The 23,471-nt window shown below is 41.7% G+C and overlaps 1 protein-coding gene across 5 annotated transcripts in view; it reads right to left on the bottom strand.

Annotated features, from left to right (window-relative positions):
• The window catches only part of DOCK8 (dedicator of cytokinesis 8), a 207,242-nt gene that overhangs the window by 67,437 nt on the left and 116,334 nt on the right, over positions 1-23,471 (bottom strand). For all 5 annotated transcript variants that reach the window (XR_009051221.1, XM_057720569.1, XM_057720571.1 and 2 more), the window contains 8 exons: positions 13,709-13,826; positions 12,208-12,278; positions 10,951-11,089; positions 10,237-10,338; positions 7,283-7,378; positions 6,358-6,592; positions 3,680-3,844; positions 2,335-2,504 (listed from right to left, as the gene is read on the bottom strand). Coding sequence is in view for 4 of the 5 variants with exons in the window: in XM_057720569.1 (XP_057576552.1) it covers positions 2,335-2,504; positions 3,680-3,844; positions 6,358-6,592; positions 7,283-7,378; positions 10,237-10,338; positions 10,951-11,089; positions 12,208-12,278; positions 13,709-13,826 (1,096 nt within the window). In the remaining variant the exon portion in view is untranslated. The remainder of the gene's footprint in view (positions 1-2,334; positions 2,505-3,679; positions 3,845-6,357; positions 6,593-7,282; positions 7,379-10,236; positions 10,339-10,950; positions 11,090-12,207; positions 12,279-13,708; positions 13,827-23,471) is intronic.

Raw genomic sequence — 23,471 nt, forward strand, 5'->3', positions numbered from 1 at the left:
TGTCATTAAAGGAAACCGTAATAATCAAGTCTGTCAATAATAGTTGCCGACCGTCTCTCCCCTAGGCAAGTCAAAATGATACTGCTTAAAGGGGACTTAAATGGGAAATTGAACCATGGTGTGCTGGCAAATGCTGAACAACCAGCTCTCGGAGGGGAGGGGCTGATGTGTAGAATTTGCCACTTTCTGTGCTGTGAATGCTTCCATCATGGCTGATCTCAAGTGAACATGACATTACCGAATATGGTGTTGGGATGAGACGTGCAGTAGCAAACCACTGTATAGTAGTTCCACCATACAGATACAACAGGCATAAATAGCCTCAAAAACACAGGTAACAGTAAAATACAGTAAAATAATTGAGGGGATGAGGTTTGAGTGCTCTCTTAAAAAGGGAATAATTTTAGGTTTACGGACAAGTTGCAAAGGCGGTACAGAGAGTTCTTGGATATACTTCACCAAGTTCCTCTTAATGTTCATATCTCACATAAATATGGTACATTTGTCAAATAAGAAATTAACATCAGCACATTAACTATTAACTAAACCACAGAGTTTATCTGAATTTCACCATTTTTTCCACTAATGTCGTGTTCTCCTCTAGAACATTGCATTTAGATTACCTTTGTTTTTCATATAACTTATTTGTTAGTTTATACAATTTAATTTCTAATAATGTCTCACAGCTGGTTCAGAAAATTCCTGAAAAGTTAACAATCAGCTCTCAGAAACTGGTACGAACCAGCTCCAGCCCATCCCGGGGTTGATTCTGTAAGTCAGAAAGGATGGAGTACCAACAATTTCACATGATACAACCTATAGATCATCAGAATCTCTAGGAGTGGATCTAGAGATGATTCTCACGTTAATCCAGGGTTCAGAACCTCTGCTGGGAAGAGGAAAATCAGGCTCAGGGCAGGGACTGACTTGCCCGTGACCACATGCCTGGGTGCTATCAGAACGAGACCCAACCCCGGTCTCCAGACCTCCTGTCTCACAACATACTGTCTCACGTGGGTGGTCTGTGTAAGGGACCTGATGTCAAAACCTAGACAGTTTGGTTTATCTTCATCAGAGGAAATGACATTATTGTAAAAGCTTAGCCACCCTGAGGACACAGATAACTGGAAAGAAAATGTAGATGAAGAGTTCATGGTAGCTTTGCATATACATGAAAAATCACTGAACTATACATTTCAAAAGGGTGAATTTTATGGTATGTGAATTATATCACAATTTTTAAAAATTTCAGATGAGAGACATCCTACAAAATACCTGACCAGTACTCCTCAAAACTGTCAAAGTCCTCAAAAACAAGGAAAGTCTAAGAAATTGTCACAACCCAGAGGAGCTGAGGAGACATCACTACAAAATATAATGTGGTATCCTGGGTGGGATCCTAGAACAGAAAACAGACATTAGGGAAAAACTGAGGAAATCTGAATAAAAGATAAACTTTAGTTAATAATAATATATCAATATTGGTTCATTAATTGTGATAAATGTGCTGTTCTAATGTAAACTGTTACTAACAGAGAAACCATGCATTGAGTACACAAAAATTTTCTGTCATATATATATTTTTTTTTTGCAGGTTGCTATTTTTTTATTTTATTTTTTTTTATTTTTTTTGAGGTACACCAAGTTCAATCATCTGTATTTATACACATGTTCCCGTATTCCCTCCCTCCCTCGACTTCCCCCCACCCTCCCCGTCCCAGTCCTCCAAGGCATCATCCATCCTCGAGTTGAACTCCCTCTGCTACACTGTCATATATTGATAATGTCTATAATCTAAAACTTTTATAAAATAAAAAGTTTATGAGAAAAAGTAAAAAATTAACAATCTAGGACAAATCACCAACCCTTTCAGGATCTCAGTTTTTGTTTATAAAATTTGGCTTTGATCTTTGAGATTCTTACACGGCATAATCAATCTGTGGATGTTAATAAATCTAAAAGGCAAGTTATTGAAAAATAAAACAAAACAAAAAACAACCTTTCTAGCCATCAAAAACAGTTAAAGCTAAAGATTTTTCCTTGAAGATAAAACTCATGGTATTTATAGACTCCACGGGGCTAAACCAGCTATGCTCGAGAAACGTCCCACCAGAGCTCACTAACCCCGGGCAGACGCTCAAATGCCAGTCTTGCCTCTGCATCTCTCAGAATGGTCTCAGTCAGTTCAAAAGAAAAGAATATGAATAACTTGAAAACTGAGCATCTGACCAAGACAGTGGGCAGCGGCAGTGGTTGATTTTGTGTTGTCTCTCCAAGTGTTAGTTAAAAATAAAAAAGCCCATGCCTCTTTCCAGGGTTTGATATCTTCCTTACCTTTGAAGACATGATGTTCTTAACTTCCTCATCTGCTGCGGAGTGTGTCCCCGCGAGGTCTGGGTTACTGCTGCTCATCACCCGGGCCTGCATCAGCTTCGAACTCACAGCGGCAGCAGATGTGCGTCCGTATGTGTGGTAGCGAGGGTCTGGGAGGGCAGGGGGCCCACCTGCACCCCGCCAGGTACACACATGTCAACAGAAAGGGGATCAGAGTCACTTACTGGACTTGAGAAGGAACTGGGGAGGGATGGGGTAGGTAGTAGAGTGGAAACCCACCCGATTAGGTCTTGGATTTAGGGTCTTATCAGCAAATGCCTAGGGGAGGCCAGGGAGGCAATGCTTTGGGGGAAAGATAGGGCGTAAGGCAGTAGGGAGTGGTGAGGACTGTGGCAAACTGGAAACACATGCCTCGTCCACACGCAGGGGCTGCTCCTTGGCTCCAGCTTACTACTGTCGGGGGAAACAGCCCATGAGGTTCTGATTTCTCAAGACAAGCTGGAAAGGTGGATATCTTTTATTTATTAATATTTAAATGGTGACAGCTCTATAAGTCTTGAAATCTGAGATTTGAGAATCCAAGGAATCATCTGAACCTTATGAGAATAAGTATACACCATATAGCAGTGTTTTTCACCTTTAAGTATTTACATGGGTTCAAAGGTGATTATGTAAGTCTATGAATATTACGAGTATTTTTTAAAAACACTTGAAATTACAGGTTTACTTGACATGAGGCTGCACGGACTAATAAATATGCCAAGTTCCTTTGTTAGGGCCTGGAATTTTGTTAACTTACTGATGCTACTTTTTATATCATGCTGACCAGCTGTTCTGGTTGATGATTACCTATGTCAATAATTAAAAAGGGTGGAGAAATGAATTATTATTTCAGAAATTCAGTTTGGAGGAAATGAGAAAAGGGATTTATTTTCTCCCAATGAAACGTTTAGGAGACACTGCTTACCACTGCTATCAAACATATATTACTTTCCTTATCACTGTGATCCTAGAATCCTAGGCATCTGTTGTCACTTCTCCAGCTTTCAAAAGAAGGGATTCACAACTGAATCAGAAATTACCAACTAGGGGAAGATCAGTGAGGGACTGTCAAATAGGCAGAGAAAATAAGGGCCTCGCGTATAAAACGAGGGAGGAAGGCAGAGAGCAAGCAAGAGAGAAACACCTAGAAATGAACTTTTAATTTCAGCATCCATGTAAGTTTCACCTATTCTGAAAAACAAAACTTACCGTTTGAACTTTTAATTTTATTTTGAATTCTGTGGTGGTGGGGTGGGGTGAGGTTGCCCTGCCCGCCTGGCTCCCACACTCGGAGAGACATTACCTGACTTGAGCACTTCCCTCTGCGGCTCGGGCAGGCGGAAGATGTAGTGCACGTAGGAGGCCAACAGGCAGTTCCGGCCGTGCTGGTCCTTGCCTAGGCCCTTGCTATTGTGCAGACTGTTGGCGGTGACCACCACGGACTCGAAGGCAAGCTGGGAGAAGTTGGCTGCGGAACAAGAGAAAAATGAGCTGCCCCACGGTGGGTCCTTAATGAACCCGAGGTAGAGCATTCTTTGGGGCAGTGACACGGAGTCCCGATCACTGACCAGCTGAACCAGGCTGGGACAGGGTGAATTGTGTCACTAAGCTCCAGCATGCTGGCTCTGCTTACTGCAAAGGACTTCACATTTCCTCCTTCTGCCAGTGCTGTGGTTTTTCACAACAAAGATGTGAGCCTGTCCAGACATCCTCCCCTCTCTAAACCATGCTGTAAACTGATGTTACTAAGTGAGGTCTGTCCTGACATCGTCAGTATCACCTAGGATCTTGTTAGAAATGCAGAATCTCGGGCCCCACCCAGGACCTACGGAGTCAGAACCTGTATTTTAACAAGACGCCCAGGTCATTCTTACGCACACTATGGTTTGAGATGGGCTGTTGCACAACACAGATTCTTGGTGTACTGATTAATGTAAAAACATGTGGGTGTTATGTCAGTCCCTGGACCTGTACAAACAATGCTTTGCTTTATACACTCTCTTGTTCAGGAGCTTCAAGCCCGCCACAGTTTGGCTTCACCCTACTCAGCCCACCTGGTACCCTTTTTTTGTTCAAATTCAACTTCCTTGAAAAAAGGCAATCATTATATTGTCCCCATCACATCTGCTTCTTGCCTCTGCACTTCTGCTGTTGTCCTCACCTAGGCAGCCCGCCTTGCTCCCACCACAAAATCACACCAATCCTGCGATGCTTGGCACAATCCCACCTCCTCAGTGAAGCCTCGGACACCACTCAGGACGGGGCTTACGTGACACCAAATCACAGCTTCTTGGGCTGTTTCCCGTGGTAAGCGCTGTCTCTCTGATAAAAGGGGTAAAGTGCACTTCTCATACTTTCCTGTCTCTCCACCGTGCCTTCCATGGTGCCTGACACAGAGACGTTCTGAACAAATCCTCAGAGACTAAATGCCTCCACCTATTCTGCCTGTCCCTACACCCTGGAGTCCCAAACGGTGGCTCAAAATGTGTGAATGAACGTGCTGCCTAGTGAACATGTTCATATTGCACAGCAGGGGCCTATGAGGCAGTGCAACAAAGATGTGCGGGTGTAGAACGACACCCGGGGAGGGTGGAGATGGCCACTCCGAGGCTGGAGAGGTGACAGCTACACGTGCGAAAAGTTAGCACATGACATAGGATGCCTTACCCGTGGAGCCACAGAAGGTGCCTTCCAGGATACACTGGAAACCGAGGGATCAAAGGTCACGCTCTTCCCCAGCTCTGAAGGCTCCCCACAGGTCCAGGCTACAAGCTCATTACTCCCTCCCCACCAACTTACTCCATGGCCCAACAGTGTTAGTTCCTTCTTTTCTGACACTCCCAGAAGAGTGTCTTTCGACACTTCTTTCTGAACTACTTTTTTTCGGAACCACTCTGGTTCTCTGCTTTTGCCAATCTCATCTCACTGTCCCTATTTTTGTGTCTTTCCCTCTACCCTCCCCCTTGCCCTGCAAAGCCACCTCCATTGCAGTCTTCTTCCTGGGGGCCTCCCTCATCCTCCCAGGTGGATGTCTTCACTACCCCCAACAGTATTTGGCCGTGTCCATTTGAGGATGTGTGTCCTGTGCTGCTGATCTTTGCTATATTTTATTGTAAGTTCTCTGAGGTTCAATGGGCTCTTGATTATTATTGCAAAACCTACAACTCCAAGCACAGGACTGGGCAGCATGGATGGTACCCAAAGATATCTTGCCTGGAGAGCGCAGAATAATACAAGCCCAGCTGAAAACAGTGTCAAACAAAGGTGCCCTACAGCAGCCAGTCGCCCCCTGAGGGAGTTGGGAGAACCACTGGACCCAGGCCCTACATGACGTTATTTCCAAAGGAAGTCTTACACATTGGTTTTAGTGTTCATTTGCTACACGTAAGCATTTAAGAGGGGAGGTGAGAATGGGGTGGCTGCTCAGGAGTACAGGGTTTCATTTGAGGCTGATGAAATGGTCTGCAATTAGGTAGTAGTGACAGTTGCATTACCTTGTGAATATACAAAAAACCACTGAATTGTACACGTGAGTGAATTTTATGGTGTGTGCATTATATCTCAGTAGAAAAGGGATCACATTGAATTTTCAATTTAGACCGTTCCTTTCCTTCCATTTAATATGGGTTGTCTTATTTCTTTAAAACACTGGATTCCCTTGTTGGCCAAATCAACAAAAATATCTTAGGGGTGAAAGAAATCCATCAATTACGAGGAATGGAATTTAAAAGATCTCCTTCAGTCATTCAATGCATTTATTTAAAAAAAAAACACTAAAATTTTAAGCATCCTATAATGTTTCTTTTTTTTAAACATCCAGGGAGTCGCAAAAAAGAAAAAAAATAGAAGTAGACTTAGTCTCCCTTGGACTCACATTTCAATAGAAAGATCACATTGGCCTTGCTCCTGGGACTTCTGGAAAATTGTGTTTCATAAAAGACGACACTGCCTGTCTCCTCCCAGGCCCCCCAGGCCTCCTACCTGTCTGGCCAGCGATGACCATGGGCTGTACAAACAGCTGGAAGAGCTTGTCCAGCACCAGATGCAGGAAGAGCACAAGGGGCTCCAGGCGGGAGGAGTTGAGGCAAATGATGCTGAGCTTCAGCTCGTGCTCCAGCGCCGCCTCGCTGATCTTCTGGTCCAGCACGCGGATGGGGAAGGTCACCTGGCTCTCCAGGGAGTGGCAGAGGGTGAAGAACTTCTCCAGGTGGTTGTCCTGGGAAGGTAGACGGCAGGCCTCGTGGGTCTCATCCCCTCAAGGCTCACCGGTGGATTCATAAGCACAATCAAAGAGCTCCTTCTAGGCAGAACCTTTCAGCCAGTGTTTCAGAGCAGAAGTTCTAAGACACGGATGTTTCAGACCCAGGCTATGAACTTCTTTGCAGAGTGGTGTGCACAAAATAGAACCTCTCAATAATTATTAACTGAAGAAAAGTTAACTTGGATTCTGACATGTTCTGTAAGCAGAGTCAACGATACCAGGCAAACAAACTGCCAAGATAGGGGTCTAAGCAGATGCAAAACTCAGACAGTGGCAGGAAAAGAAGGGAAAGTAGAACTTAAAAAAAAAATCTGGAGGAGAAATGGCAGAATTACAGAGGGAAATGAGACAGCAACAGCAGGAAAATGTTTAAATGAAGTCTCTCCAAGAAACTTCTCAGCCAACAGTGCAGGTACAGGGTTGATTCAGCATTTTCATAAGATCTTTCTATTTAAATAAGTCAAATCTAACAGGCTTGCAATTTCCCACACAGAACTGAAAGGTTTTGTTGTTGTTGTTGTTTTATCTGTGCACAAAGATTTTCATTGATCTATGACTGAACTGTCCTTAGAAGTGTCTCTGCTGCACCCCATCTTCATTATTAGCCTTCTGCTTTGATTTAAGCTTGACCTTGATGTTCCTTACCTGGGTGTGAACAGAAGAAACAGCTTGCACTTCAATATTGAATACTCCCTTATGTCCTTCAGCCCATTTAATGGGAGGATTCTGCGAAGGGACTTTCTGTGTTAAAGGAAAAAAAAATTAGCAATTCAATTCCCTTTTCTCATTACTAACAAGCAGAGTAAAGTGACTTGACAGTAGATGTCAGGGTTATACAAACATAAAACTCCCTGGAAAACTAATAATAGCTGGCCTTAGAGTTAGGAGCCCTGGGTTCAAGTTCAGTTCTACACCAAACTAATTATTTTTACTTCAACAGGTCAGTGAAACTCTCTGCGCCTTCATCATCTCATGCTAAAAGGAGGGGTTTGAATTGAGTGATCTGTCTAATGTAAGCTTCCATCCAGCACCTGTAATCCTTGATTCTAGGAATTAAAACAAAGTAATATCCTAATGATTTCTCCATTAATCAGGAATGTCAGGACAAAGTGTAGAAGATCTTCAGAAGACGTGAAATTTTAATGCTTTTGAGTGACCACAGTTTCATTCGCTTCTAACAAAATGTTTCCAAGTAGCGGTCCTTCTTCAATTACTCAAAATGACTTTTATACCATTTATATATCAATAGCCCTGTAGTCCTCAGAGACCATTTCTTGCCTTAAAATCTGGAGGGAATTGTCATCCTACAGCTTCGAGTAAGGAGGGCCTAGGCAGACATGGCCATGTAAGTGTGGGTTTCGTGTCTCTTGCATTTTAATGGAAGGAAGCATGTTATACTTGCAAAGATAGGATGTGTGCATGGGGTGGGGACCTTTGGAACTATCTCAGCAGAGTCACAAACTGGGACCCAAAGCTGGATCCAGCCCACAGACAAGTGCTATTTGGCCCAGTGTTAGAAACTTTGTAGAATTAGTTGCCAAACATTTCAAAGTCAGGAAATTTCACATGAAAGCCTGCTTTTCTAACGACTTCTGAGGATTGGAAGATATGAAGACACTGGTCTTGCCTCCCAGCACGGCACCAATCTGCGGAGCAGAGGAGTAGCTATGACCTTGGGTGGGAAGACAGTCTCCAGCGCGAACAAATTCCATCAGGACCTGGCACTCATTATTAATGGGTCTGACTCCTGAACGCTAGAGTTCGCAGTAATCTAAAGCAACACTGGCTGCTAAAAATGTAATGTGAGCCATCTATGTCATTTAAAATTTTCTAATAGCCATATTAAAATTTTTTTAACGTGATAATAATTTTAATACTATGTTTCATTGAACCCAATATAGCCTAAAGATAATTGTTTCAACATGTAATCAATATAAAAAATTATGAATGAGATATTTTACATTCTTTTTCTGCTACTAAGTCTTTGAAACCCAGTTTGTGTTTTATACTTAGAGCATATCTCAGTTTGGACTAGCTACATTTTAAACAGCCTCATGTGGCTAGCGGCAACTATACTGGACAGTGCAGCCCTAAAGGATATTAGGAGAAGCTGAGGGGATGTTGATAAAGACAGCTTAGGGCAAGTAAGAAAAAGGAACTAGTATTTACTTAAGCACTGAGTTTGCTGCTTGATGTGCATTATCTCATTCAGTGTTTACAGCAGCCTTGTAGGCAGGTATTGGCTAGGTTTCATCTTTGAGACTCAGAGAAGGTAAGCAATTCACCCGTGTTCACACAGCTAGGGAATGGCAGAATCTGGATTTTGGATCGAGATTTGTTTGTCTCTAAATCCAGGTTTTGTTCGGTGGCATTAAGAAGATAATTGGGTGTTCTAGGAAATTAGAATGTGCAGCTTGATATTGAAAAGGTGATTCTGAGGGCTTCAGCAAGGGGCTGTGTGTCCAAATCATTAAAAGTGGTTTCGAGAATAGTTTTGATCTAAAGACGGGCATATGCCTGTGGCCCAGGGCAAAGGAAGCTTCTCTCTTCAGGGGAAAAAAAAAAGGAGATAGAAAATGGAATAGCCTGGGGGGGGGGGGGGCAGTCAGGGTAAATTTGGAACAAAATTCAAATTCCTGGGAAATTCTTCAACTTGAAATAAGCAAGGAAAACAAAAGAGATGAAGGGGACCTACAGATTAAGAGCCTTAAAAGACAGGTCAACCAATAGCAATGTATGGGGCTTATTTGGATCCTGATACACAAACAACTGTTAAAAAAATGACATTAATGAGATAATTGGAAATTTGATCACTGACTGGATATTAGAAGATATTAAGGAACTATTATTAATTGTTAAGGTATGACAATGGTATTGTGATGGTTAAAAAAGAGCCCTTATCTTTTAAGGTAAAATACTGAAATATTTATAAACGAAATGATACGATGTCTGCTCTTTGCTTCAAAATAATTCTTATTAATGTAAACCTACACCAACCAGACTGAGAAACATGAGAACTGGTGCTGGTGCAGTCAGAATGGAGGGTTCACTGGGCTCCCTTTAAACGGGTGGACTGCAGCAGAGTGCACGGGCAAGAGTCAGGGCAGGAAACAGGAGGAGGGAAAGACTACTGCCACTGGGCTCTTTAGAGGAATAAAAGCCCCAGTATCCACCTGGGGACTGCGACAACTGACCCAGAGGAGAAACTGATGAAATCTGGCATGGGAACCTTCTATAAGGATGGCAACTGAGAGCAGTTGTTATCATAGCTGGGCTCTATTTGCCTTCCCTTTTAAAATACACCATTCGGTAAACCCCTTTGTTATATATAATACAAGGTAATGCTGCCCGGTATAGGTTGTATTTATCAAACATTCTGAATCAGTGATAATCTAAATGAATGTATCTTAAAGCCAGTTATTTCTCCCATCCTATCAGAACAATGTGTTCTCAGAAGACACCCTGTGCTGACAGATGACTGCTCCCCAAAATATGCTGAGCATCCTTGGTCATGTATAAAGGAATGGGAAGTGGGTCTGGAAAGGCGGTCCAAGACCATGGCAAGATAGGAAACAGTTGATGGCCAGCTTGCTGGTTACCTCTGCAGAATGCATAGAGTAGTTGGGTGGCAGCTTTTCCAAGGCAACTGGGAGACAGTAGGATCCAGTTTGAAGACGTTCATTTAAGAGAATTGGCAGCCACTGAAACAGATGATGTAAAGAATGAAATGGTATTTATTACAGCATATAATTCTGGCAATTTATCTAGCTGACAATAATCAAATGCAACTAAACGATGATTAGATATTGACCAGGGCTCTTTTGGGCAGTAATTTCTGTTAAGTTCTTTGCATTTTAAATTCCCTGAGAGCTCCTGAGATGGTAATATCAATGATTCACTGCTTTCAGAGCCAAAGTAGTAGCATTTTTCTTTATAGCCAATGTTTGTGTGCATCTGAACAACATCAGTGTTTATTTTATCTTTTATATATTTTAAAGAAATAACTTTCTCCCCCTTGGGGGAAAAAGAGCTGTTTGTATATGTGAAGCATATATATAAAATTTGGAAATAATGGACATTGTAATGCTTTTTTTATAAATGAGTATTCTTTCAATAGCTCTCACTCACTACCTTTCATTCCTGAAACTGTCATTTGCTAAGTCATCTCTGCTCTTTGCTGTAATTTGGTTTGGCACGTTTTGCTACTTCTGACAGGAAAAAAGCAAGTGAATAGAATTTAGTTGTTTATCTCTGCAGGGACCTTGGAAGCACCAACAACTGCAGTGTGAATCTGCAAGTTGAAAACAACTCACTGAATATCCCAGGAGACTTTCTACGGAGCTTCCTTGCTTCTGCTGACAGCTGATATGATAGAAGGTGAACAGGAGGTGGTGATTTATTGTGAGCTTAGCAGGGAGCTTAATTTTCACTTCTTCGTAGAAGTCAGGAGACCTGTTTCAAAAGCACATGATACACGAATAACTTTTGGCAAGAATGATGGCTTCTCTGACTATAAATTGTAAAGCCACAGACCCTTTGCCCCTCAGGATTCTCCTGCTTGGTGTTTTGCTTTTCATTTTACATCAGTCTGCTCTGAAGCTGAAAGTCCTTGAGACCAAGCTTACATCACTGGATACACTTCACTTATATAAGGCTGCTCACAAACTAAAAGCTTTGTCAGGAAAAAAAAAAAAATCCCTGCACACAATGGAGAAATCCAACAGCTTAAATTGGACAGGGGATGAGGTCTGGAGTCCTGCTGTGGTCTCCTTTTCTATCTCTACCCCAGGGACAGGGACTGGCACCCGGCCGGCACTCATCAAAGGATTGGGGGGAAACAAATGAAGGATGCAGGAGGGAAAGGGAACCTGATTTTACTGAATTATGAAGTCCCAGGCAGTTTACTAAGGGCTTCATGTACTTTTCTCATTTAAGCCTCATCCCAGTCCAAGATGGTGGGCTTAGAGAAGCACTTAAATGGGCCAAGGTTATCAGGCCGGGATCAAACCCAAGTCCATCTGACCCTGGAAGTGTGAATAACACTATAGACATTATTCTGTGACTCAGTGTACCCACATAAAAATGACTGTTCCATTTCTCCTTTGATCAACTTAAATCTTTTTAAAGTAGGTTGTGGCACAGGTATGGACTGGTATATAGAAGACAAGGAGACAGAGCAAGGAGGGCTGGATTTTGTTTCTGGCCCATCCAGTATCTCAAAGCAAAGCAAGAAATTTATTTCTTCGTGTAACACCATAAAACCTCTCTGTATCACACTAGAGTAGAAGGGTCCAGAAAAGTAAAAACAATATTAGGTTCTTGAAGATATGTTCTTCTCCTAGTCACAGTGAATTGCAGAAACTGTGCGACACCAACATAGAATCAGGCAACTGGCATGGATTTCCTCTGTGCCTTAGTCCCCAGATTATAAAAACTGTTTTCCAGTCCTCTAAAATGATCTGCATTTCTAAACTGATTCTTCTTAGGGAAGAATCACCTAAGGGATTCAGAAAAGCCAGGAGACAAGGAAACAATGTTGGTGTATGTTTAGTACTCTGAAATATACTTACTTGTTATGGTATGTAATGGCTGTGTACACTTCCTGCAGAAATTCAGGCCCGTTGGATTTTCCAAAGATGACCTGTTCACCAGTATAGAAAGGGCCAAATTAACTGCGATATTTGGGTAAATCAAAACAACGATCATCAGCCCATTAGGAGGTTCTGGTCTTACAGAGCTGCATTTTGTAAGTTAAGAGTGCTGAGTTCTACAGGTGGCCCAACTGATGCAGAAGAACTGGCTATGAAGGGTAAACTGAGACCCCAGGGGGCTATATTAGTGACCAAGGGCTTGTGAGACTAGAAAACCAGGCTCTCTCCATCCGCCTGTCTGCCTAGAGGTCTGTACTACAGGGCAATGCCCTCAGTGAGAGACCCTGGTCCAGGCTCTTTTCCCTGGTCACATGGGTCATCAGGACATTCACTGGCCACACTTTTATGGTATTTAGAAAAAGACATCTCTTTGGGCCTGAATCAGCCCTAAAGGCACATGACTTCACTAGTGGACTCACCTTTGGGTAAATTTTAAAAAGCCCCCTCACCCCCCCCCACCCCGTCACTAGATGCAATAATGCCCATGCCATGTCCTAGGGCTTGGTGAGTGGTGAACAGGCTGGAGTTTGGCTCCACTCATCCCTGGCTGGGTACTTTGGCTACCACCAGGATCTGCACAGCTGTACCTGGCAGCCCTGATCGACTTGCCAGGGGTGAGAGTGCGGAGAACCAAGGGAGTCTTCCTCTAGGATTTCTTTCCCATAACTATTGCAAGAGGATACCTTGCACTGGGAAGGTAGGTGGGACATCAAAAAGATGGTTTAAAAAAAAAGTGGATATTTGAAGAATGGAAACACTGGGAAGAAATGACTTCAGTAGAAAGGTATATCAGCTGAATTCTATGACTTATAAAATAGTAATAGCTAACCACCATCTCATTTATTGGCAGATTGTTTAAAAAATATGAATTCTTGCATTTTGGGTTCCTTAGGGAATAAAGCATTACATATTTATTACTTGATTTATATTTTACCTCAGGATGAAGATCCATTCCTAAAAGGTGCTGAGGTGGTGTATGTTTATTTTCACTAGGCAGTACTTTCTATTTTTCTCTAGATGTGGACTGGGGCTTGGGTAGATGTGTACTGCAGTGCATATCTGCAAGTACAGCAAACATGGCTGACACCTTGGCCTGTCTCTCTACTTCTTATGCTGTTAGGGTGGCATGGAAAGCATTCATGATATTTTCCAGTCCTCTAAAATGATCTGCATTTCTAAATTTCACAGCTCACTGTGGAATAAGTTGGGAAAGAGACTTTAGATTTAGGCTGACCTTGCTTCCCCCTCAGTATCTTGGGAGCAGTATTAGACCAGCTACAAAGGCCTCTGCACGTGTTCAGAGGTGCTGGCCTAAATCAACACACACTGTACGCCGATCGGCCCTGGATTTTGTCTGGGTGAACTGACCAGGAAGCTCAGCCCACCCTGGTTCGAGGTAAATGTTCATTTCCCTCATTACCGGCATAGCACTGCTGGCATCCTCTCCACACATAAACTGGATCTTGATTGTGATGTTCCGGGCAGATGCTAGTTTGTTAGCGAAGTTCAGCCTCTGTGGGTAGACATAGAGAAGGTTTCTGCAAAAGAAAAGATGAGGAACCAATCAGTAAGGTCTAGAGTTTATTTTAACCAAGTTCTTCAGGGACTGCTAAAGCCTGCACTCAGGAGATAATTGTTCTGAAGGAGTGAGCGAACTTCTTTCGGAGAGTGAGTGAGTTACTGTGGATTCTTCCTCCTCAGCTGCAGTGATCCAGTAGTAACCAACCTTGTTCTCTGTTTTGCTACAAAGAGAGCAGTGTCTGCTGCAGCTGAGAAAGTCTTGGAATGTCTTGGAATGTGGAAATCTGCCTAGAGGTAACTATGTCTGATACAAAGATAAGAAGGCAAAAAAGGTTCAGCTCATTTTAAACAAAACTCAAGGCCATAGACATGGCCTAATTTCCTTTCTCCTCTTTCTCCTTTCTAATGTTATGTACCTCTAGGCAGACCTTGCTGTGTAGCATGCAGGATCCTAGTTCCCTGACCAGGGATTGAACCTGCAGTGGAAGCGCAGAATCTTAACCACTGGATCACCAGGGAAGTCCCAGTAGTTTCAATTTTTTATTGGCATGACGTTCTGGATTGGTTTAACTTTCTTTTCTTATATAAGATGACAGTTCAAACCTCCCAGCCCAATTAGCTACGTAACATAATACAACACTATGAATAATATATCCATCCACTGAACAACTATAGGACAAGTACTCGGCTGACTATAATTTTGTATATTTTTTCTTTCTATTTGTGTTACTACTGCTATAATCCACTAAAAGGTAAGCTCCATGAGGGCAGGGATTTTTACCTGATGTTTTTAATTCACTTATATATCTCCAGAAGCTAGAATAGTGCCTGGGACACAGTAGATGCTAAAAAATAATACTTGTTGAATAAAAGAACGAATGCATACAATTTCAATTAATCATATTCCTGACTAAAGAAACAATAGTGATACTAATATTTACAAGGTACTTATCCTAAGTTGGGCAATTTTTCAAATACTTCCTATTTATTAGTTTGTTTAATTCTCATAATTATCCTATAGTTAGATACTACTTTCACGGCATCATCCCCACATCACAAATGAGGGAAAAAATGACCTACAGTTAGTGAATGGCAATCAAGAATTAAAAGTCAGGCACTCTGGTTCCAGAGCCATGCTCTTAACCTTATCTAAACTATATCCCCTCAGATAAGACTGCCATTAAACAAAATGATACGAATGGCCTTTTCAGACTGTGTTACTCATGACATCTCTCAGAGGGAAGCCTGCCTTAATTCTCTGGATCTTATTAACAGTTGAGTGTCAACGGTACACCAAAGGCTGATTCCACTGTGTCATGTTCTCTGGGAAAATGTCTTGTCTTCCTCCCTCTTGGTTCATTATTCTAACTCCCAGATTAACACATTCTCCCCAAATGGACATCTTGAAGTCTCTTACCCCAGAGACTTCAAGATGACAAAACAACTTTTGTGTGAGCTGGACACCAGGAGAGTAGTGACCAAGAAGAAGGACCAGGTGACCAGATTTTCCCCCTGGGAATATAGGTTCTCATAATACTTTACAAGGATTTGCATATTAATCAATACCAGGGTTTCTCTGTCTCACCACCACGGACATTTTGTACTGGACAATTCTTTGTTGTGGGGCTGTCCTATTCATTGTAAGATGTCCAGCAGCACCCCTGGCCTCTACCCACTAGATATTAGTCATATCTCTCCCCTACTCAGCTGTGACAACTAAAAATGTCTCCAGACATTGCCAGATGTCCCCAGGTGGGGCAACGTCATCCCCATTTGAGAACCACTGAGCTATACAGGGGAATTTTGCATGACGAGTCTATACAACTCTACCTGGCAAATTTCCTATCTCTAATAGACATAGTCAGTGCCACTTACTGGGTCCACACTCACATGTAAAGTTTGTTCCACTGGAAAAAGGCTAAAGTCAATACTCAAGGACAAAGCAGAAGAAGAGAAATTTTAATGTTTATGAGGTCTGGGACTGTAAAACCAAAAAAGAACGACTAGGCTGATACTGACTCTGTTCTCCAACTCTAGCCTCTTCCCTGTGATAACCAGAAATGATCCTCCACCTCGTGTGTGTGTGTGTGTGTGTGTGTGTGTGTGTGTGTGTGTGTGTGCATGTAAAAAAAATGGTCTTTTTGGACGAGTATTTGCACAAATCCATGACTGTACCCCATGGATCTTCCTTGCTACAATAACATCAGCAGTCTCAACACTAATAACCAGAATCCTGGACCAGTCCCAGTGGATGGGCTAGTGGACCTGCGTCTGAAGGGCATGCAGATGAGACACTGAGGCCCTAAGAAGTGAAGTGACTGTTCACTCCGTGAATTAACCACTGAGTGGGCCAGGGTCCAGTTCAGCGCCGTTCTGTCTCTACAACATGGATGTCTCAGTGCCACCTTCCACAGCTTGCTCTGTCACACCGAGGGACCCCAACCTCGATGCAGACAGATAGGCTGAACCTCAGATGTGGTCAGGAGAGGCCATGGGCATAGTAAGGATGGCAGAATGCAGTTCATGGTTGGGATGTGTGGGGTATACTCCCCTCTCTGCTCACTCTCGGTCATCTCTGCCACCACCACTTCCATCAGCAGAGCTAATGTTTACGGAGCGGCCGTGTCGAGTGGTTAAGGGCTCTGAAGCCAGACAGCTGGGCTTGGGTAAGTTACTTAGCCTTTCCAAAGGCCCAGTGGGGTTAGTAATTGCGCCTACTTCATAGGGCCATAGTGAACATTAATGAGTAAGAACTTAATGATAGCTAGGTGATGATTACTTCCTCCACAGAGCTAATAAGTCAGATGCACACCCCAACCTACACCCTCCACTCTAGACCACCCTCATTTCTCACCTAGATCCCTGCAATGCTTTCTCAGTTGGTCTCTTCACTTCTACACTCGCCTGTTACAATGCACTCCTTGTATGTTGCTTAGAAGGATCTTTCAAAAGTGTAAAATAGATTATGTCAGGACCCTATCACGGGTTCCTAAACTTCTTTTTGTGGGCCCTACATGATCTGGCCCTTGCAACTTCTCTGATTTTACCAGCATCAGTTTCCTGCACTGGCCATCTTCAAGGCCTAGAATATTCCAAACTTACTCTCACTTCAGGGCTTTCTGTACCTGCTGTTCTCTCTGCCTAGAAGAGCTTCTCCTGGTTCTCTAATGGACTGATTCCTTCTCATCTCTTGGATTTCAGCTCACATGTCAGATCCTCAAAGAGGCCGTTTTTCCTATCCTACTTAACTGGGCCACTCTGCTCACACATTCTCTCTCTTTCATAATTATATGATGATCATATGTATATACGCTTAGGAAAGTAATATGATTATGAAAATAATATATGTATCCATTTTTTGCAATTTTGAATACTTGAAAAGTACAGAAAAGTAAAAAGAATAAAACAGAAAGCACTTGATAGCTCATCGCAAAATCACTTCCAAGGCTAGCATACCATACTTCCTTCCTTCCTTCTAGTCTTTTTCCCTCTACATGTTAAACATTTTAATCAAACATTTGTATATACAAAACTTTATCTCATGTTTATCATTTAACGCTGTTCAGTTATGACCATCTTCCCAGTGTGACTAAATATTCTTTTTTGCTTTGTTTTGTTTTGGTTTTTTTGCCCACACCTCGCAGCATGTGGGATCCTAGTTCCCCAACCAGGGATTGAACCCTGGCCCCCTACTGTGGAAGCACGGAGTCCTAACCACTGGACCACCAGGGAATTCCCGTGACTAAGCATTCTTAATAAATATGATTTTAATGGCTGCATGATACTCCATATTATGAATGTGTCATAATGTATATAGTCTCCAAAAATAAGCACTAAGACTATTTCCTTTTTTGTCAGTTATAAAGCTGGGATGAACACTTTTTCTATCTTGCCCCTCTGCAATGCAGTATAATTCTGGGAGAATCCCTTCTAGTTCTACATAGTCCAGTTTCTTCATCTTTGAATTAACTGAAAAAACACCAATCAACCTTTCTCTATGCTGTGCTTGAGGAAATAATGAGCCAGAGTTTGTAAAGATGCTTTGAAGTAACTAAATGAAAGGGTCTGTGTAAATCACAATGGTAGTAGCCCTTCCAGACTGGATAAGTAAGTCAGCTGTCACCACACTCCTTTCCTACATCCCAACACAGGGACACCGCCTACCTGTCCCCAACATCCCCCGACACTGGTCAAAAATTTTGCACATGGTTTCCAAAGAGGTTGTTGACCCCTATATTCAAACATCATCACCACAGGCATTCAGTGTTCTGGTCGTACTGAACGCACTTTCCACAGAGTACAAAGCAGGAAGGAAACTTCAAGAGAATTTAGTCCAACATCCCTTTTTGCAGGCAAGAAAGCTAACTCCCAGAGAGATTAAGTGATTTTACCTAAGATTTTCTTAAGAAGATACATTTCCCAAAGATCATCATAGTTCTTACTGGCAAGAATGCTAAGTGATAGGTTTTGTTAAATCTGCATGATTTTTAAGAAACGAATATAAGAAAATAATAGTGTTGTCTCTTGGAAGGGAAGATCTGCCTGCAGGGTCAGTGATCCACAGAGCCTCAACCAGATAAGAGCAATGATCAACAAACTGGTAACACGTTCATACATTTTATATATGGTAAATTAAGTGCTTCATATTAGCTTAGAGGAAAAATCCTAAGAATTACGCTACCTAATGATTTTTGAGAAGACTGCCCATAACTGAAATAGGAATCCCTTGTTACAGCAAAGTAATTCTGAAAGTTTCCTTAGTAACTACAGGTCCCGTGTATGTGCAGGGCATTTAGTATAATCTCATCTTTTCCCAAATGCGGGCAAAAATGCTTCTCTTTAGTCAGATGCATCACAACACAGCACAGGACATTTGGTATCCATCAACAATTTTCTTTCCAAAACCACTTCAGATGGCTTCTCTTGCTTATAAACTATTTTAGAAACTTCGAATTCTTTCCACTGATTCAGCAACAGCCCCTCAACTTATTTTTAAACTGCTGGGATTGTGCAGCTCCAGGAAGTTAGAGGTTAACTCGTGGAATCTGGTCATTATTAGATCCAATTGTTGACCAAACTCTCTCTGCTCTTTACTGTCTTAGGACCATCCTTTATTTCTTTTGCTGAAAACAGGTTAACTCAAAGGATCCTGAAATCTTTTCAAAGCCACCATGCCAAAAACATCCGTTTGGCTTCTCCTCAGTTTAGCCTATTCTTTATCTAGTACAAGGAAACAAAGAGAAAAGCTGTCCTACAAAACAGAAAGACAACTTATAGAATGGAAGGAAATATTTGCAAATGATAAAACTGACAAGCGAATTATCTTCAAAACATACAAATAGCTCATACAATTCAAAAAAGCAAACAACTCCGTCAAAAAACAGGCATAAGATCTAAATAGACATTTCTCCAAAGAAGGCATACACATGACCAATAGGCACATGAAAAGATGCTTCATATCGCTAATTATTAGGGAAATGCAAATCAAAACTACCATAAGGTATCACCTCACACCAGTTAGGATGGGCATCATCAAAAAATCTACAAATAACAAGAGCTGGAGTGGAGAAAAAGGAACCCTCCTAGACTGTTGGTGGGAATGTGAATTGGTACAGCCACTATGGAGAATGGCATTTTCTATACACACACACACACACACACAATGGAATACTACTCAGCCATAGAAAAGAATGAAATAGTGCCATCTGCAGCAACATGGATGGACCTAGAGATTATCATACTAAGTGGAGTAAGCCAGACAAAGATAAATATCATATGATACTGCTTATATGTGGAATCTTTAAATAAAAAAAAAGATGCAAATGAACTTATTTCCAAAACAGAAAGAGACTCATCGACATAGAAAACAAATTTATGATTACCAAAGAGGAAAGGGGGGTAGGGGGAGGGATAAATTAGGAGGTTGGGATTAACATATACACACTACTATATATACTTCCCTTATAGGTATATATAGTGTGTGTGTACATATAATGTATACATACATAGACATATATGTGTATTATAACTGAATTGCTGTACACCTGAAACTAACATGATACTGCAAATCTACTATACTTGAATTTCAAAAAATGTGATGAGCATACATGTTAAAAAAAAAATTGCCAACCCCCCCACCCCCCCACAAAAAGCTGCCCTGTCACAGGTTCCCAGCGTTTTCTGCCAGAGGCTTCTCCAGCTCAGAGTGGAGCCCAAGGAGCAAGTAAGCTTGGTCAAAAAGCATCCTGGCCACCAGTTGTTTAAACAACTGGACACTCTGAACACCTCTTTAGCTGAGCCTCTAACACAAGTCAGCCAGCAAGAGAGGAAGAAAGGAGGCCTTGAGAGGAGAGCTGAGCAGCCCGACAAGAGGACACAAGGCCTCCATCGGCTGGTTGCAGGGATGAAGCCCAGGGAGAAATTCAACAAGAAGCTGAGCTTGCTAGAGCAGAAGCTTCAGGAGGCTGCCTTCTTCAAGTCAGGTGGGCTCTCTTTGACTAGGGTGATGGGTGTCATTACAGTGAGTAGATCATTCATTATTGATAATTTGAATTAACCATGATTTTAACAGATTGGAAAATAAGCCACAAGGGTAAGATTCATCAAGTCGGAGTTACTTCTCCTGTGAAAAGCCTGGTTAAGAAGAGTAGTGGTGCAGATTAACCCTTTGGGATGCAAATGCTCATGTATCTTCTGTGGCTGCTAATGGCAACCTAAACCATGTTTTGCGTAAAAACATATTTGTGTTACCCACTATCACACCTGCCAAGGAGGACCACTCAGTCATGCGTTAAAGCCAGAAGCCTAGCCTTCTGTACTCTGAGAATATTACAGGGCCTTAGAAATCCCAAAGAGAGCCAAAGGATTAACTGTAGTTGTTCAAGGTCAAACAAGCCTTGGTGCTTCTTAGGTATCTCTTTGAAAGTGAGACTGAAGTGAGTTAAATGGCTTATACTCATTGCATAATGTGGAGTGAAAATTTAGAATATAAAACATTACATACGAGAGGGCTGTAAATATTCAGAAGTTGAATATGCATAAAGGATAAGGGCTAAAAGATGATCTGGGGAAATGAAAAAGGTAATCTGATTTTGAGATGGAATTGGTATCAATGCTGGTTTTCTTTCTGTTATTTCAGTACAGAACGTGAAGTAAGGCAATAATATCAAACACATGCTTTTTGTAATAAAAGAAAAAAAGGAGAAAAAAATGAAAAGAATTGCTGGTTTTGTGGCCTGGGTTATCGTCACTGTCTTTTGAGTATCAGTAATGCCTGTAACCTAAGCTTCTTTTACACCAGGGAAGATGGGCTTGTTGGGAGACCTATGATGAGTGACTCTCACCAGGTAAGATATTGGGTGAGAATGTCCTTTAAAAAACTACAACATGCTCTACAAATAGACAAGAATTCAATTTCCTCGCCTGTAATAGAAAGGTTGGAGTTAAGTCTCAAATGCAATGATACCCCAGAAGTGCTTAGTAAACTGCAAAGTATGACACAAATGAGGATTCTCTTCCTACCAAAACTGTAAAACAGCTGAGTGGACTTCATAATGTAACTTTTAAACACTCTGCTGGACTTGTGAGATCTTAAAATATGTTACTTAAAGAATGGATCAATTTCTCTGGGTTTCTCTCTCCATCTTTCAATTTCTCTCTCTCTCGTGTATCTCTTGGTGGCTTGCGCTCTCTCTCTCTCTCTCTCTCTCTCTCTACGGCCCGCCACCCCTCTCCCCCACCCTCTGTCTTTAATCCATGTGTGTGTCTCTGTCTCTCTTTCAGTCTCCCTCAGTTTCTCTCTTTCTGATATACCCTCTACCATCTTTCTCTCTCTCATAGCCTCTCAGAAAATGGCAAAATGCTTTTTTTGAGGGGCACTCCAGTTTCACCTAGTCACTGAAATCCATTTTCTCACAAGTTCGCAAGCCTTCGATGAACGTCTCAGGATTCCACAAAAATGCTTGAGACCTTTGAAAATGATTAGCTTCAAAATATGAAAAGTAAAACCTCAAAACCAAAAGTAATAAATTTTAAATTAAATGCTTGCCAAATGCAACATTTGGTCAGTTAACAGTAACTCTAATCTACAGGTGAAAAAATGTCTCCCCTAATTTGCAGATTGCTATCAAGTTATACACAGGGTATATGTCATTAATAAGGAAGTGGTTGCATCTGAATATGTTTTAATTGACGTGTCAGGTGCTTTGGGCTTAGGGAGGTCTTAAAAGGAACTTGGCTGTTGATATGGGAGAGGGGAAGAATAAAATACCAGAGAAATCGGTTTTTCTGTTTTATTAGTTTTCTTATAGCTAGAGACACACGTTGGTTTAAAGGCAGGCCACTAGCAATAGGCACTGGATTGAAGCAGATGGGGTAGTAAATTAGTACCTACCTCTCCTACCAACACTATCGAAACAGCTTTCTATATAAAAAGTTCTGCATGTTTCTAAACAAACACTCTCAACCTAACAATTTTGGTAGTTTCAAAGTAATTTCTTTTCCTTTCCTTGTGTTTTAAAACTCCCCTTCTCTCGCCTTTTTTGCAAAGACAGAGCCAAAGAACTGATGAACCATTTGCTGAAGCAGAAATGTAGCAAAACCAATTGTATGAATGGGATGCCCTCATTCAAAAACTACAGAAAAAGGTTGGTGGCTCTTACTCCCTTTTAGCAACAGACTTTGATTTGAGCAGAATGAAATTCAAATACCAGTAATATCGTATAGTTATCTGGTGTCTTTTATTCACGCTTTCCAGAGAAAATTGCAAATCTAGAGATACTATTTGGAGGTACCTATGCGAGGTGAGAAGCTGAGGAGGTGGTTTTATCATTCACATTTCACTGCCAGGGAAATTTATTTTAAATGTAATAGTAAAAGTAGCTCATAATATTTATTTCTTACCATGTGCAGGCACCATTCTAGTAGCAGCTAATAGTACCAATGACTGGTACTACTATTTAGCCTCATTAGGCAAATGATAAAACTGAGGCACAGAGAGGTTGCATAACTTGCACAAGGTAACACAGCTGGCAAATGGCACAGTGCAATTCAAATCTGGGTGCCCTGAAGCTCATACTAGACCCAGTGCCCCAAACCTTTGCTGCTTCTAAAAACAATTAACAGTTTCTTTGGTCAACAATCAGACTCGCCAGAACTCTATCATGATGTGGCCTTTCAATAAATTGTTTACAAAGGCTAAAGGATGTTTCCCCAAGCAAACTATAAGAGTTTTTTTTTTTTTTTAAAGTTTAAAATAAAGTTTAAAAAGTTTAAAGTAACTTGGAAGATGAGAGCAACTACTGCCCCTCGGTGTTAGATAGACGTCTTGGTGTTTGAAATACATCAAGTGCAAATGAAGTTAGAAATCTCAGAGTTACATATTTAGTATAACCTGGAAATAGGAAACCTGCAAACCTAAACTGGCTATATATTTTAAGTGGAAGCACACTGTGTAGATGCTTATGGGTGAGCTGACTTTGCTCCTCAAAGGACATCCAGGCAGGAGCAGCATCAGCAAAAGCATCTGCATCCACATCCGCATCACTCGGGAGCCAGGAAGCATGGATCACAGACCTGCCGAATCAGAACCTGCACTTTAACAATATCCCAGGTGATTCAAACGCACATTCAAGTTTGACAAGTACTGATCCAAGGGAACTGGT

Source organism: Hippopotamus amphibius, chromosome 2 (genome assembly GCF_030028045.1).
Source record: "Hippopotamus amphibius kiboko isolate mHipAmp2 chromosome 2, mHipAmp2.hap2, whole genome shotgun sequence".
In the NCBI taxonomy this organism is placed as follows: Eukaryota; Metazoa; Chordata; class Mammalia; order Artiodactyla; family Hippopotamidae; genus Hippopotamus; species Hippopotamus amphibius.